Raw genomic sequence first — 15,442 nt, 5'->3', positions numbered from 1 at the left:
TGAGAAAAACAAACAGTCATTGGATTAAAGCAAAGAATGTGTCTTTATTCAGCGGCTTTAATAATACACCTCAGAGATACATATTTACACATATACACAGATATGAATGCATATCATTAATTATATAACATCTGTATCAATACTTGTTACCGTAGGAAAATAAAGAACAAAATAATGCGGCAATGTGCTGCATAACAATGTGACACACAGGAACAACATTGTAATCTCACTGGGTGCAAATCGAAAAAGATATACAGTAGAACAATAAGTTATAAAAACAGTTATAACTAAAACGGTTATAACCAGAACAGTTTAAAACATTTTATTGTGCGTGCTGAAATTTGAGACAACCATCATTCCGAGTTGAACTTTCAGCACAGGACGTTATAGTCCATCTTCGGTTTTCAGTGTACAGAGTGCATTCTCAAATGAGGGAAATGATATTTCTATTAATATATGTCGTCTCAGGAGTTTTAAGAAATTACCATGGAAACATGCCCTGCCAACCAATTAATAAAATATCTTTGATATACTTAGGCCCACGAAAACATATCCATGGTCTTCATACACAACATACACATATTCAATGAAAAATACAAGGTATAGGATAATTATATCTGTACACATCTTTCTCAAATAAATGAACTTATACACATTGATTAACGCATACAAATAATTCCTTTTAAGTTTATACTCTCTGGTACAGTACACAGTTATTTCAACATCAATCGACCTGACATGAATCTCTTTACGGGAATCTCAATCTTCAGGGGATTTCTGTGTAGTGTATAGGATTGGACTTTGAGCCAAGAGAAAATGATTCAGAAGAACATCCTGAGCACTGTTATTGTTGAAATATCTATGATATCTGACCATCCTGTAATATCTCCCCTGTCTAAAGGAACACCTGGTAGTTTAAAGCCCAGCTCTCTCAGATCACTGGGAACAAAGCCAAGAGTTCATTAATAGCCCAGACAGCACAGGTGGAGGAAGGAGAAACAGGGAGGGAGAGGGACTGGAAATGTACTGGAGGGCCTCTGGACAAAGCCATAGATATACACAGTTGACCAAACTCAAAAAGTATTTAATGACAATTCCATTCTAATTTGCATTCTTGCTAGAATGTGATTGTCTCGACACTTTTACAGTTTAGTTTTGTCTTGGGGGATCCAGCAGAAACATATGAAATATAAATCCATAATGTATTTTTAAAGTCACTCAGGAGAGGACTGAGGACATACTGAGGAGGTTGACTGCCTGACACAGAGAAACATTATGACACAACTGGTTACCAGAGTCCACAGGAGAGAGACTGAGGCGTCTGTTTGTTTGTCTGTTGAAGTGTTGAGTTCAGTAGAGGAGCTCCTGGCTCCATATCACTGTCACCTTGTTGGAGTGGGAGGAGCGGGACCGCGCTAGGCTAACAAAGCCTGCCTGTGTGTGTGAATGGAGCGGGTGTGTCCTTCCTTGTTCATCTCTGTCAAACAGGTAGGGGAAAGGCCTGAACTTCCTGTTCTCAATGTGTGCTAGCCCTCAATCACAGTAAAAGACTAGGACACTACCTCTTATCCCTGAGAGTAGAGTATGTCCAGAGGAAAGCAGTCCTTCATTACCTTCCCTTCACATTGACAGATAAGCAGCTATTAGACTGCTTTCGGCTACATTCCAGGCAGCCTCCACTTCAGTATGAGAGTGAAGTATCTATGGACTGTAATGAAAACTAACGTGTGCAAGCATTTCACTGTAAAGGCTACACCAGTTGTATTCGGCGCATGTGATAAATACAATTTGATTTGATTTGAACAGTAGTAGAGGGGAAAAGTGCACGTGTCATTTGAACAGCCAACCACTGGGTGGCGTTGTAGCTGTGTCTCAGGGCTTAGAGGAGGCGGGACTTTAGGGCTTGATGTCAGAGAAACTTGTGTAGGTTTCACTGCAGCTGGAGGAGGTGTTGAGGTTGCCAGTTACACTGCCCTCTGTAACACAACAAAACACACACAAGTTAGTTTCCATTAGAGTCCACAGATACTTCTAAAACAAACTAAAATACAGACACACTCCTGTTACTTTTCAATAGCTATTTGGGTAGCAAGATACAGTTCCCTCTTGCACAAACCGAGAGAGAGAGACTGAAGAGAAAGAGGCAGACAGACAAACAGATGGAGCCAGTGTACCTGAGCTGCAGAGGGACTGCGAGGACTTGGACTCTGTGATGAGGGTGAGAAGGTTGGCTGCTGCTACCCAGCCATCTTTGTTGCTCCCCAAGTTTCTAACAAACCACTGTCCGTCACCTCCCTCTTTAATGAGCTGCACCATGTCTCCACTCTTCACTGACAGGTCCTGAGGCCCTCCTTTCTCCTTCTCATAGTCCGCCGCCACTGTGAATCTGTCGCCGACAGCCTGGGGTCACAGGGTAAAGGGCAAAGTTCATATGTTTGCGTCCAGTGTGTCATGTTACCATGTGTGTTGCTAGGGAATAACAAGTAACTTTCATAACATGTTGTATACATGTTGGCGACCATGACTCACCAGCTTCCTGCCTCCCTCATCCTCAGGGTCAGAGTTCATGGGGTCCTCGGCGCTGGAGTACCCATCATGCACTTCTGGCACGTCCATTGAGAAAGAGGCCTTGTTCCAACCTAGGGGGAGGAGGGAAAGAGAGAAGGAGAGTAGGAAAGAGAGAAGGAGAGTAATAGAATTCAGCAAACTCGATTTGATATCTAGATTAAGATTTAGCAGTGGCACCAGAAATTCCAAGACATTCCAAGATAGATTGCAATTTAGAGAACGTTATTGTCATGGAATGTTTGATCCCAACATGAAGGATAGTTTGTCAAACTAGAGAAAGGGAGTGAAACTCAAGAGGAAAGGAAGAGTGGACACTAACACAATCATACACAAGACAAGGTGATATGTACAGTGATAGGTGAAGTGTGTGGTGAGAACTTGATGCAAACACATCCATTGACAGAGTACACTGTAAATCCTCAAACAGAACCACAAGTACCAGATTAGAACCCAAAGAACATGATTAAATAACCAAGAAGAACAGACGTGGAGTCCTAGCATCCAGTGAGACCTAGATCAATGCATTGTGATCCGTCAGAAACGCAGACACACAGCAACCAACACGACAACACATGCTACAGAGAGAGACACACAGTTTGCCCTTCCAGTAAACAAACAACCCAAATCAGTATTTCCCGGCTGTGAATATCACACAGATATTCAACAGCAAATCTCAGAGAGAAGATTTGTCTGTGATTGTGGAACAAGCCAGTGATTTGTGACTATGTGTTGGGGGGGGGACATTCTATATGTGGAAGAAGCAGAGCAGGGTCCAGGCCAACCACACAGTGCAGCAGCGTGTTCCTCCCAGGCATGTTGTCACACTACCTCTCCTTTTGGCCTGTAAGAGACTAGAGGTGCTGAGCCACTTGGCCCTGCTCAGAGTGATGTGAGGAGTCTGACCAGGCTCTGAGGAGAAGAAGCAGTAGCAGTCAGCAACGTCGCCCAGATGAACGCTGTGTCTGACACTCAGGTGGCTTTGAAGTACACAGGTGTAGGTTGACTCATCCATCAAACTGTCTTACAAAGGCCTTTGAGGCCAACAAGGCTTTCATATATTTTTCACTTGTTTAAATCAAGATATTGTTGTATGCATCTTCTGTGTCAACGATCGTCAAATTTGAATGATCTTATCTGGGTCATCTCCATGTTGCAGTCCCTCGTCAGTCCAGTGTCTTTAGCTAGACAGTACCAATGCACTCAGCGGGCCCCGGTGGCTGAATGTCTTACATTGATCTACCACAATTCATTCCCTCTCAAGTTTACTCTGCTTGCATGATGGTCACACAGAGATATATTTTGGGATGATGGGGAGTTGACATGGTGCTGAGATGACTACAGTGACAGAGGCTCAGGGTGGCTGGATGACTACAGTGAGGGAGGGTCAGGATGGCTGGATGACTACAGTGAGGGAGGGTCAGGATGGCTGGATGACTACAGTGAGGCAGGGTCAGGATGGCTGGATGACTACAGTGACGGAGGCTCAGGGTGGCTGGATGACTACAGTGAGGGAGGGTCAGGATGGCTGGATGACTACAGTGAGGGAGGGTCAGGATGGATGGATGACAATAGTGAGGCAGGGTCAGGATGGCTGGATGACTACAGTGAGGCAGGGTCAGGATGGCTGGATGACTACAGTGAGGCAGGGTCAGGATGGCTGGATGACTACAGTGAGGCAGGGTCAGGATGGCTGGATGACTACAGTGAGGGAGGGTCAGGATGGCTGGATGACTACAGTGAGGGAGGGTCAGGATGGATGGATGACAATAGTGAGGCAGGGTCAGGATGGCTGGATGACTACAGTGAGGGAGGGTCAGGATGGCTGGATGACTACAGTGAGGCAGGGTCAGGATGGCTGGATGACTACAGTGAGGCAGGGTCAGGATGGCTGGATGACTACAGTGAGGCAGGGTCAGGGTGGATGGATGACTACAGTGAGGCAGGGTCAGGATGGATGGATGACTACAGTGAGGCAGGGTCAGGATGGCTGGATGACTACAGTGAGGCAGGGTCAGGATGGCTGGATGACTACAGTGAGGCAGGGTCAGGATGGCTGGATGACTACAGTGAGGCAGGGTCAGGATGGCTGGATGACTACAGTGAGGCAGGGTCAGGATGGCTGGATGACTACAGTGAGGCAGGGTCAGGATGGCTGGATGACTACAGTGAGGCAGGGTCAGGATGGCTGGATGACTACAGTGAGGCAGGGTCAGGATGGATGACTACTGTGAGGGAGGGTCAGGATGGATGACTACACTACAGAGTCAAACACAGGTATGACATGGACTAGATAGAATACCTTTACACCCAAAGGGAGTTGGGTCACTCTTAATCTCGTGGCTTTTGGCTTTATGGTCAGGGCTAAGGGGGGATCCTGTTGGCCGAAGAAGAGAGACAGAAGAGAAGGAAACAGAGAGAAATGATAAAGCAAGCAATAGAAAAACAGCCGTGAGAGAGGGAAGAGCTTCCTGAAACTGACTAGAATAATTAGCTACTTGCTAATACTATTGGAGACATCTAAATAATGAGGCTGGGGGACAGGCCTACTAAAACAGACACTCATTCTAATATTTGATGTATTAACCGCAAACTACACTGTAGTATACCTGGTTGAGAGAATACCATTGGTAATGTTAGACTTTTACCAGCAGGGTGAAGAAATTCTGCAAAGGAAAGCAAGCCAAAATATCAGTCTTCAAAAGCCCTGATGCAGTCGACTACTGGAAAGGATGTGTCCTGTCTAAAATCATATTAGGGGGGTAGGTGAAGAGAGCTTGGGGTTGACTTCAAAATGGAGAACATATCTTTGCCATATATGATGACGACAACATGGGGGATGCCTCCAGGACACTAGTGTTACCTTTCTGACTCTTCAGATTGCTGAAGCCTTGAAGGGTAAAACGCTTTTTAGCCACTGATGCCCTGTCAGTGGTGGGACTGGTGACGGTCTCCTCTACAACCATGGTAGAGAAAGAGGGACAGGAAGGAGAGACAGAGTAAAGTGGTTTGAAGAGGAAAAGAAGAGGAAGAAAGCTCAGATTAAAGGAGGAACAAGGAAGGAGGAAGTAGGAAAATATTCAAGGGCGGCTTGGGTACCTAACCAGACGAGGGGGGTCACTAAAACGGCAACAGACGTTTGCTTCCTTGTCATGAGCATTTGATAGAACTAAAAAACATTTTCTTTACTCAACAAAATAGGGCAACTCACCTTTGTGTTTTGGGGAGGAGGGGGAGTTGGGGTCAGAGTTGACAGCGTCTGTCTTCTTCTCTTCTCCCTTCTTCACGCTCTTCTGACAGTTCCTAAATGGACTAAGAGGGAGAAACAAACAGGTGAAAAAGAGAAGAATCAACCATGTTAATTCCTTCTCTGTAACTGGCTCTAGCCATGGTTCTCTCTGTAAAATCTGACCTGAGACAGATAGGTGGGCTGTTGCTGGTTGGACTGGGAGACATTGTGTCTGACACCTTCTTTTGACTAGATTCTGGAACAAATCATCACAGTTACTAACAGAACACAGACACAACAACAGAGAATTTAGCACCCAGATGTGTATCAACTCTGGAATGTGTGTGCGTGTGTCTGTAATGCCGCAGATCCCCTATCTTACCCCTGCAAGCCTTCAGCTGGCCAGTCAGAACCTTCCTGATCTCGTTCAACCAAGATGTTTTGATCTCAGGTGTCGCAGCCTGGACGATAAACACCTCCTCTCTGGAATTACACCAGATCTCAAACTTCTTGTTGTCACCCTTGGCGCTCTCCGTGATGCCCACCACACTCATCTGTTCGAGAGAACCGAAGAATATTACACTTCTATATCACTGTTGAACTCATAACATACTAAAGATCCAAGTAAAAATCCAAGGAGAGCCAGACAGACAGACACCCAAACAGATTGGCAGACATACTGCCAGAAAATCAGTCAGGACATTGAGGAAGTGTTTGAAGCTGTACGAGGGGGCTTTGTCGTAACCCTCCCCCAGACAGTGAGCCAGTCAGCCAGACATAAACAGACTCACGTTGAGGGAGTGTTTAAAGCTGTAGGACGGGGCTTTCTCGTAACCCTCCCCATTCTCCTCCCGTCTCTTACAGAAGAGCAGGGCTTTTTCATGCAGGAACAGGTGTCTCTGCATGGGCTTGAAGCGGGCCAGGTCCTTGACCTTAGCGTGACCTTTCTTGTGTTCCGTCCACACGCTGAACGACCCCTGCATCAGCAGCCTGCCCAACTCCGTCAGGCTCCCCTGGGGATCAATAAATTAACACAACCAATCACAAGTAGGAAAGATAACTGAGCGCTGTCTGTGGTACAGAAGATGTTACACGGTTGGGTAACTTTTTCCTCTCCACTCTAAAGCACGAGGAGAATAGGGGTGTCGTGGTTAGCTGACCTCATATCCTGTGATGGCGATGAGGTGCATGGAGTCGTTGACGGCCTTCAGGATCCCCAGGATGGAGGACAGCGCCTCCTGCAGGTCCTCTGAACCCTCACAGCCCTTACTGTACTTCAGTAACTCCTTCAGTATCAGCTGGTATTTGGTTATCCTCTGGACTGGCTTGAGGAGGTACGAGTCCAACCCCAGTTTGTGTTCCAACTTTCTCTGGCACTCCTTTGTAAAAACAAACAATCACACATCAATACATGTTTTTTTTTTTTTTTTAATTTACAAGCTTACAGTATACTGAGCTTGAGGATCCTATCCAAGATACACTGAGGGCCCTGAAAGAAAGGTGAAAGGTTACCTGGAAGAAGGCGCAGTCGGAGCACTGTCTCCACAAGCTCTCGGATCGAGGTTTGTTCTGACAGTACTTCTCATAGATCTGCAGGTCGCCCATCCTCTCCAGGAAACAGCGTCCCACCAGCTCAGGGACGTCTGTGTAGGTCTCCAGCTCCTTGAGGAATGTCCTGAGGAGAGACACAAACAGACAGAGGGACACAGGTTAGTACTACCGAGGTTGGGAAGCAGTGGGGGAGGTAATGTTAACCAAATGAAATATTGTTGAAATTGGTCCCTATTAAAGGTCGACCGATTATGATTTTTCAACGCCGATACCGATTACTGGAGGACCAAAAAAGCCGATGCCGATTAATTGGCCGATTTTTACATTTTTTATTTGTAATAATGACAATTACAACAATACTGAATGAACACTTATTTTAACTTAATATAATACATCAATAAAATAAATTTAGCCTCAAGTAAATAATGAAACATGTTCAATTTGGTTTAAATAATGCAAAAACAAAGTGTTGGAGAAGAAAGTAAAAGAGCAATATGTGCTATGTAAGAAAGCTAATGTTTCAGTTCATTGCTCAGAACATGAGAACATGTGAAAGCTGGTGGTTCCTTTTAACATGAGTCTTCAATATTCCCAGGTAAGAAGTTTTAGGTTGTAGTTATTATAGGAATTATAGGACTATTTCCCTCTATACCATTTGTATTTCATTAACCTTTGACTATTAGATGTTCTTAGTATTGCCAGTGTAACAGTATAGCTTCTGTCCCTCTCCTCGCTCCTCCCTGGGCTCGAACCAGCAACACAACGACAACAGCCACCCTTGAAGCAACGTTTGAAACGCTATTAGGGTGCGCTAACTAGCTAGCCATTTCACTTCGGTTACACCAGCCTCATCTCGGGAGTTGATAGGCTTAAAGTCATAAACAGCGCAATGCTTGACGCACAACGAAGAGCTGCTGGCAAAACGCATGAAAGTGCTGTTTGAATAAATGTTTACGCGCCTGCTTCTGCCTACCACCGCTCAGTCAGAAACTTAGATACTTGTATGATCAGTCAGATTATATGCAACGCAGGACACGCTAGATAATATCTAGTAATATCATCAACCTTGTGTAGTTAACTAGTGATTATGATCGATTGTTTTTTATGAGATAAATTTAATGCTAGCTAGCAACTTACCTTGGCTTACTGCATTCGCGTAACAGGCAAGTCTCCTTGTGGAGTGCAACGAGAGAGAGGCAGGTTGTTACTGCGTTGGACTAGTTAACTGTAAGGTTGCATGATTGGATCCCCCGAGCTGACAAGGTGAAAATCTGTCGTTCTGCCCCTGAACGAGGCAGTTAACCCACCGTTCCTAGGCCGTCATTGAAAATAAGAATGTGTTCTTAACTGACTTGCCTAGTTAAATAAAGGTATACAAAAAATAAAAATAATGTATTTTTATTTTAAATACCGATTTCCGATTGTTATGAAAACTTGAAATCGGCCCTAATTAATCGGCCATTCCGATTAATCGGTCGACCTCTAGTCCCTATAAATCAATATGGTTGAATGAATGTGCCTCTTCTGTAACAGCTGTTTACAATGACAGGACATTGCTCAGTAAACATTATGTAACATGGGTGCTGTAGTGGAGTAAAAGTCACCTCTTGTGGAACTGGTAGATCTCTGGCATGTTGCCAAACAGGACATCCTTCCTGTTGAGCAGTGCACTGGGGAGGAGGTGAGCCATGGCTGGGTTGTCCATCTCTGCAGCATAACCCTGGAAAAACAACACATACTAAAATGTTAACACAGGACAATCTGAAAATGCACATCTATGATAAGACAACTTTCAACAAAAACACATAAATATATATATATATATCTACACTTAGGACAGTAAGTGATGTAGTGTCGACCTCTAGTGGTCAGAAGTGCAGTACACACACCTGCAGTACACAGAGTAGCTCCTCTACATACGCCCTCTCAGTCTCCAACAGCTCGTTCATTACATGTCTGTAGGAACAGAACAACATTCTATTAACATCAACATATTGTATTATTATTAGAGGTCGACCAATTATGATTTTTCAAAGCCGATACCGATTATTGGAGGACCAAAAAAAGCCGATACCGATTAATTGGCCGATTTTTATATATATATATATTTGTAATAATGACAATTACAACAATACTGAATGAACACTTATTTTAACTTAATATAATACATCAATAAAATCAATTTTGTATCAAATAAATAATGAAACATGTTCAATTTGGTTTAAATAATACAAAAACAAAGTGTTGGAGTAGAAAGTAAAAGTGCAATATGTGCCATGTAAAAAGCTAACGTTTAAGTTCCTTGCTCAGAACATGAGCATATATGAAAGCTGGTGGTTCTTTTTAACATGAGTCTTCAATATTCCCAGTTAAGAATTTTTAGGTTGTAGTTATTATAGGAATTATAGGACTATTTCTCTCAATACCATTTGTATTTCATATACCTTTGACTATTGGATGTTCTTATAGGTACTATAGTATTGCCAGCCTAATCTCAGGAGTTGATAGGCTTGAAGTCATAAACAGCGCAATGCTTGAAGCACAGAGAAGAGCTTCTGGCAAATGCAGGAAAGTGCTGTTTGAATGAATGCTTACGAGCCTGCTGCTGCCTAACAGGTAGTCAGCCTGCTACACAGTCTATTCGTCGAGTGCAAAGTAATCGGCCATAATCGGTGTCCAAAAATGCCGATTACAGATTGTTATTAAAACTTGAAATCGGCCCTAATTAATCCATCGGCCCATTCCGATTAATCGGTCGACCTCTAAATATTATTTTGATAAACTATACAGAGTATGAAATATCTAACTATCTTTCTAACCATCTCTTTTCAATTGTGTTTCACAAGAGGATTAATTGATATTGTTATACATACTTTTTACCCCCTTTTTCTCCCCAATTTCGATCTGGTCTCATCGCTGTAACTCCCCAACGGGCTCAGGAGAGGCGAAGGTCGAGTCATGCGTCTCCCGAAACATGACCCGCCAAAGCGCGCTTCGTAACACCTGCCCGCTTAACCCGGAAGCCAGCTGCACCAATGTGTTGGAGGAAACACCGTCCAGCTGACGACCGAAGTCAGCCTGCAGGCGCCCGGCGCACCACGAGCCGCTTTAGGTCGCTGATCCAAGTAAAGCCCCCCCGGCCAAACCCTCCCCTAACGACAATGGTCCAATTGTGCGCCGCCCTATGGGGACTCCCAGTCATGGCCGGTTGTGACACAGCCTGGGATCGATCCTGGGTCTGTAGTGACGCTTCAAGCACTGCGACCGCTGCACCACTCGGGAGGCCTTTCATTGATTTATTTTAAGGCATTTCAGGCTATAGTATGACATCATTGACCTTTGACCCCTGACCCTACCGTCGGAGCACAGCCAGGTTCTCCTCCTCCTCAGACAGAGAGCCGTGTCTGCTGCCGCCGTTCTGCACCTGGACCTCCACTATTCTGCAGTTTTCTACGTTCAAGATGTTGTCCTCTGCATTCCTCGTCTCTTGACTCCTGTGAGCTACAAGAAACAGAAAGACGGGATAAGAACTACTCATCTGAACTTCAAACAACCAACAAAAATGTAATTTCAATCAATCAATGATATAGTCGGGGAATGAGATATTGTTTAAGGCGCAGTTCTTACATGCCACTAGATGGCAATGAATGGATCAGAAACAGGAGAGGCTGCTGCTGACCTGCAAAACAACTCATCAAAATGTAAAACTGACCCTTACCTCAACCTCAACCAAACCCTTACCCCTACCCTAACCCAATTTGAACCTATTCTGAAATAAAATATTAGGAGTGTCCATATAGCCTTTTCCATCAGAACCAGAGAGACAGGGAGGGAAGGGTAGAGTCAGAGAGACAGGGGAGGGTAGGGTAGAGTCAGAACCAGAGAGACAGGGGAGGGAAGGGTAGAGCCAGAACCAGAGAGACAGGGGAGGGAAGGGTAGAGTCAGAGAGACAGGGAGGGAAGGGTAGAGTCAGAGAGACAGGGAGGGAAGGGTAGAGTCAGAGAGACAGGGAGGGAAGGGTAGAGTCAGAACCAGAGAGACAGGGGAGGGAAGGGAAGGGTAGAGTCAGAGAGACAGGGGAGGGAAGGGTAGAGTCAGAACCAGAGAGACAGTGAGGGAAGGGTAGAGTCAGAGAGACAGGGGAGGGAAGATTAGAGTCAGAACCAGAGAGACAGGGAGGGAAGGGTAGAGTCAGAGAGGGAAAGGTAGAGTCAGATGGTGACGACCAGTGTGACATGTGGCGCAGAGTGTGGTACTCACCAGGAGGGGACATGGGGAACTTGATGATGGCTTCAGGCCTGGGAGCCACTGGTTGGACGGGCCGTGTCTGTTTGGCTGCCAGCTTCTTCAGACTGACCCTCCTCTTCTCAAACATCTCCTGCATGGACACCTGCTTTTGAAACACCTTCTCCACCTGCTCCTGTTAACACACACAGAGGGGAGGGAGGGTTAGATATTGACATTTTGAGGGTGTAGCTCAATAGTCAAAAACGTCTTCCTCTCCTCGTCTCTATTCAATCGTTTGATTATACTTGGGGCCAGGAGTTTTTCCTGACCACGTGGAGAGGGGAGGGAAAAACCTGGAAAAATATCTCGACCTCCTGGTCAGGTCTCGTGTTCAAAACAACTGGCCCACCAAATACAATGTTTTCTCATGTAATGTATATCTGGTGCCTCCATGGGGCGCCATCTACCCTGAGCTCTGGATTGAGGATGGAGTCATAGTCCCTCCAGATGGCGTTGAGGTCGGTGATCTGGTGTTGGGCGGCCGTGTCCAGGTACTTCTCCAGCTCCTGCAGCGCGGCCTCCGCCCCGTCCTGAGACTGACATCTATCTACCGGCTGGGAGGCAAGGAGGTAGATCCCTTCCTCACACCACCTCGATGCCTAGGGAGGGAGGGAGGGAGAGGGGTTCATTATACCACAGGTCAGAGGGAGAATGAATCCTTGACTGGCTGAACTCAAACCCTAACTCTTATACCTTGACACTTGTCATACATCAGAAAGATTCCATCAGCTCTCACCTACTAGAGGGCTACATTGACCAATCACCCGGTTACTGATTCCCATCTAAAGCAGGGGTTGCCAGTGTTTCCATGACCCTACATCTCCCCTCCAGCCCTCACCTTCTCCAGACAGTGGTGCAGCTCCATGGCCCTCAGGAGGAGGACCTTCTTGGTCTTGAGGAAGGAGGTGACCTCATCACACACGGCCCTCAGCTCACTGCACTTAGGCAGGATGGAGTCCTCAGCATAGTGAGCACTCTCAATCAGCCCATCCCCCTCAGCGGCCAGGGACAGAGCCCAGTCCAACACATCCTGGAGAGAGAGCGACACAGGCAGGTGAGAACACACACGACTACTATACAATAAAACAAAAGAAATATGAACAAAGCAATCATAATGGAAAGCCATTAAATCCATGTTACTTCCTAGTTGCCTCTGAAATAAGGACCGATGCATAACAGCCAACTCCTCATTTTACACAACGTATACAGTCTGTAAAGATTTCACTGTGGATGTTCTCGGCCTTATTGCAGGCATTGTGGTTTCAGTTCATGTCCATATATGTGATGAGAATGTAGAACGAGGGAGTAGGCTGTTTCTGTGGTGCAGAACCAGCAGTAACACCATCCACTCTACCACCACCAAACCCAGCTGCAGAACCTCCCCCACAACCCTCTCCTCCCCCTACGCTCTCCCCTCCCTCCCTCCCCACTGCTGCTCTGCAATGGTCTGGGCGGCCATCGAGGGCGACAAGCTCTCTTTCCACACACACACACACACACACACACACACACACACACACACACACACACACACACGCCATGTTTATTAGTCACATAGGGACACAACAGTAATGTATGTGTGAACCAACCAATAGAGGTATGAGTCTCATCTGTAAAGTCAATACGGTCATTGAGATGAATGGGGTCTATAATGTACTGGGGTACAACTCGAGCGGAAACAGGATACGACCCATGTCAGCTGGTGGAATCTCATCATTCAAGTTTCTACATTCATTTCACTCATCGTGTTTTGGATCTGTTAGACAAGTTGATGAGCTATGGGGAGGATGATGTGTGCTATTGGGATGAAGTGTGTGTGTGTGTGTCTTACGCAGGCTTTCTCCTCCTGGCTGTTGAGTTCTCGTAGGATGTGTTCTGCATGGGCGGGACTGATGCCAACCTCCGAGAACGCCTCTACCCGCTCTGACACCACATCCAGCTGGGCACGCACCTGAACACCCATAGTGAGGGACAGGTAGAGTCAGAATACACACATACTACACACACACAGACAGACAGACAGACAGAGACACACGCACACTCTACAAACAGTGAACGGGACTACATCTCCCATGATGCTCTTGTGTCCCTGTTCCCCTCACCTCACGGAAGTAGTATTCAAAATGGCGGAGCTGCAGACACTGTTCCAGCTTGGTCTGGTGTCTCTCCCAGAAATCATCAAACGCTGTCTCCGTCTCATCCAGCTGGCCCAGCAGTCTACACACGGATGGAGGAAGAACGGTAGATGAATGAAGGGATGGAGAGAGAGAGATGGATGGAGGGAGGGAGGGAGGGAGGGAGGGAGGGAGGGAGGGAGGGAGGAGGAATGAAAGGGGAATGAAGGAGAGGATAACCTGAGTCCATAACAATGGTATTTCAGCTTGGATCTCAAAGTATCACTAAGTGAAACCAGAAGTACCTATTCATTGAAACGAAGCCAAGTCCTGTGTTTAATCAAATCCCTTACATAACCTACTCCTCCAAGAGCAGAGCACTTTACAGTATAACCAACATAATGTTTTGGGTTATGAAACACTGCAGTTTTCTTTCCTTTGTTCTCCCAATTCTGCTCAGCAGCTGTGAGTGCTGCCACTATGCATCCTATCCCCGTACTCCCAAAATACACCAGAATGGCACGGGGGCAGATTTCACTGCAGCGCGGCAGAACACAGCCTAGAAGATTCAGGGTCATGGTGGGAGATGAGAGAGTAGAGTTCTAGGTAACTTCTAGCAAGACACACATCATCACCATTGTTACTAGAGAACATGAATCTTGACTGTTTCATAACCAGTTGGACCTCAGGATCTCTCTGTCTTCTTTCCTATCTCTGTTGCTCCTACTGTACCCTGTCCCTTTCTCAACCTATTTCATTAGCATTAAAGGGACAGTTCACCCTAAAATGTATATGCCGACAAACTTTCCTATTCATTTAGGATTGAGGCATACATACAGATTTAGTATGATCTAAACAACACAACTGTAGTGGCTTCCTTTTCACTTGACCATAGCCACTGCCCAAGCCTGAAGCGGGGATGTTTGGTTCGCATACAGTCCACACTCAAGGTTTCCAAACGGCCAAACATTCAATGAGATCCAGAGATATGGCGCAACAAAAATGATTATTCTTCTTATATCTAACAAAGAAATTATTCTCCAATCAACTTAAAGCATAGATTACTTGATATGGAAAATACATAATATGACCTGTCTGTATGTCTGTATGGTCAAAAAACTATACCGCTCCCGCATCTAGCAAGGACTCCCTCCTCCGAAGGCCCAACTTCCTGCCTTTATCCTAACACACTTACCACAGTACAATGAATGGGCAAGAGGGGGGTGGCAAAAACTGAGTTACACTAACAAATAAATATATCTCAATCAGGTAAATATAAATCATAAAGGTATGAACCTAATATTTCATCATGTACATTAATATTTAATATATATATATTTAATATATTTACACAAATGTACATTTACATTAAATGTAAATGTAGCTCGGTATGTTCAGTCTTTTATACAAATATGTCCAAATCGGCTCTAAAAACAACTTTAGACCACTTCTGAGGTATGAGAGTACCTCTAAGCCTGACCCTTGACCCCTGTCCCCTCTGACCTCTGCACGGTGGCCAGGTTCTCCAGCTCGTCCTGGTTCATTGTATAGTCGGATTCTCTCTGCAGGGGCTCGTTGATGCTCTCCAGGAGCCGGCCTCCCTGGCCCAGTGCCACACACAGGTCCTCCTGGGAGAGAGACAGGACATGGACACATCAGTTAGAGGGATCTACCATTGGACAGTACAGAGTATAC

At 45.6% G+C, this 15,442-nt stretch overlaps 1 protein-coding gene across 10 annotated transcripts in view; it reads right to left on the bottom strand.

Moving 5' to 3' along the window:
* Positions 1–24: 24 nt before the first annotated feature.
* Positions 25–15,442, bottom strand: part of LOC115120228 (guanine nucleotide exchange factor DBS-like) — an 87,981-nt gene continuing 72,563 nt past the window's right edge. For 3 of the 10 annotated variants that reach the window (XM_065018920.1, XM_065018913.1, XM_065018916.1), the window contains exons 8-29: positions 15,251–15,375; positions 13,736–13,850; positions 13,465–13,584; positions 12,472–12,663; positions 12,041–12,232; positions 11,607–11,766; positions 10,702–10,846; positions 9,235–9,301; positions 8,950–9,065; positions 7,307–7,469; positions 6,955–7,173; positions 6,586–6,807; positions 6,177–6,348; positions 5,978–6,050; positions 5,777–5,877; positions 5,429–5,521; positions 5,175–5,231; positions 4,868–4,942; positions 3,397–3,477; positions 2,530–2,639; positions 2,175–2,400; positions 25–1,976 (exon numbers count right to left, since the gene is read on the bottom strand). In XM_065018920.1, coding sequence (XP_064874992.1) covers positions 1,897–1,976; positions 2,175–2,400; positions 2,530–2,639; positions 3,397–3,477; positions 4,868–4,942; positions 5,175–5,231; positions 5,429–5,521; positions 5,777–5,877; positions 5,978–6,050; positions 6,177–6,348; positions 6,586–6,807; positions 6,955–7,173; positions 7,307–7,469; positions 8,950–9,065; positions 9,235–9,301; positions 10,702–10,846; positions 11,607–11,766; positions 12,041–12,232; positions 12,472–12,663; positions 13,465–13,584; positions 13,736–13,850; positions 15,251–15,375 — 2,904 coding nt within the window. In that variant the 3' untranslated portion in view covers positions 25–1,896. The remainder of the gene's footprint in view (positions 1,977–2,174; positions 2,401–2,529; positions 2,640–3,396; positions 3,478–4,867; positions 4,943–5,174; positions 5,232–5,428; positions 5,522–5,776; positions 5,878–5,977; positions 6,051–6,176; positions 6,349–6,585; positions 6,808–6,954; positions 7,174–7,306; positions 7,470–8,949; positions 9,066–9,234; positions 9,302–10,701; positions 10,847–11,606; positions 11,767–12,040; positions 12,233–12,471; positions 12,664–13,464; positions 13,585–13,735; positions 13,851–15,250; positions 15,376–15,442) is intronic. The other 7 variants (XM_065018917.1, XM_065018918.1, XM_065018915.1 and 4 more) reach the window with 6 other exon arrangements.

Source organism: Oncorhynchus nerka, linkage group LG5 (assembly GCF_034236695.1).
Source record: "Oncorhynchus nerka isolate Pitt River linkage group LG5, Oner_Uvic_2.0, whole genome shotgun sequence".
NCBI lineage: Eukaryota > Metazoa > Chordata > Actinopteri > Salmoniformes > Salmonidae > Oncorhynchus > Oncorhynchus nerka.
This window is presented reverse-complemented; position numbering and strand designations above follow the sequence as displayed.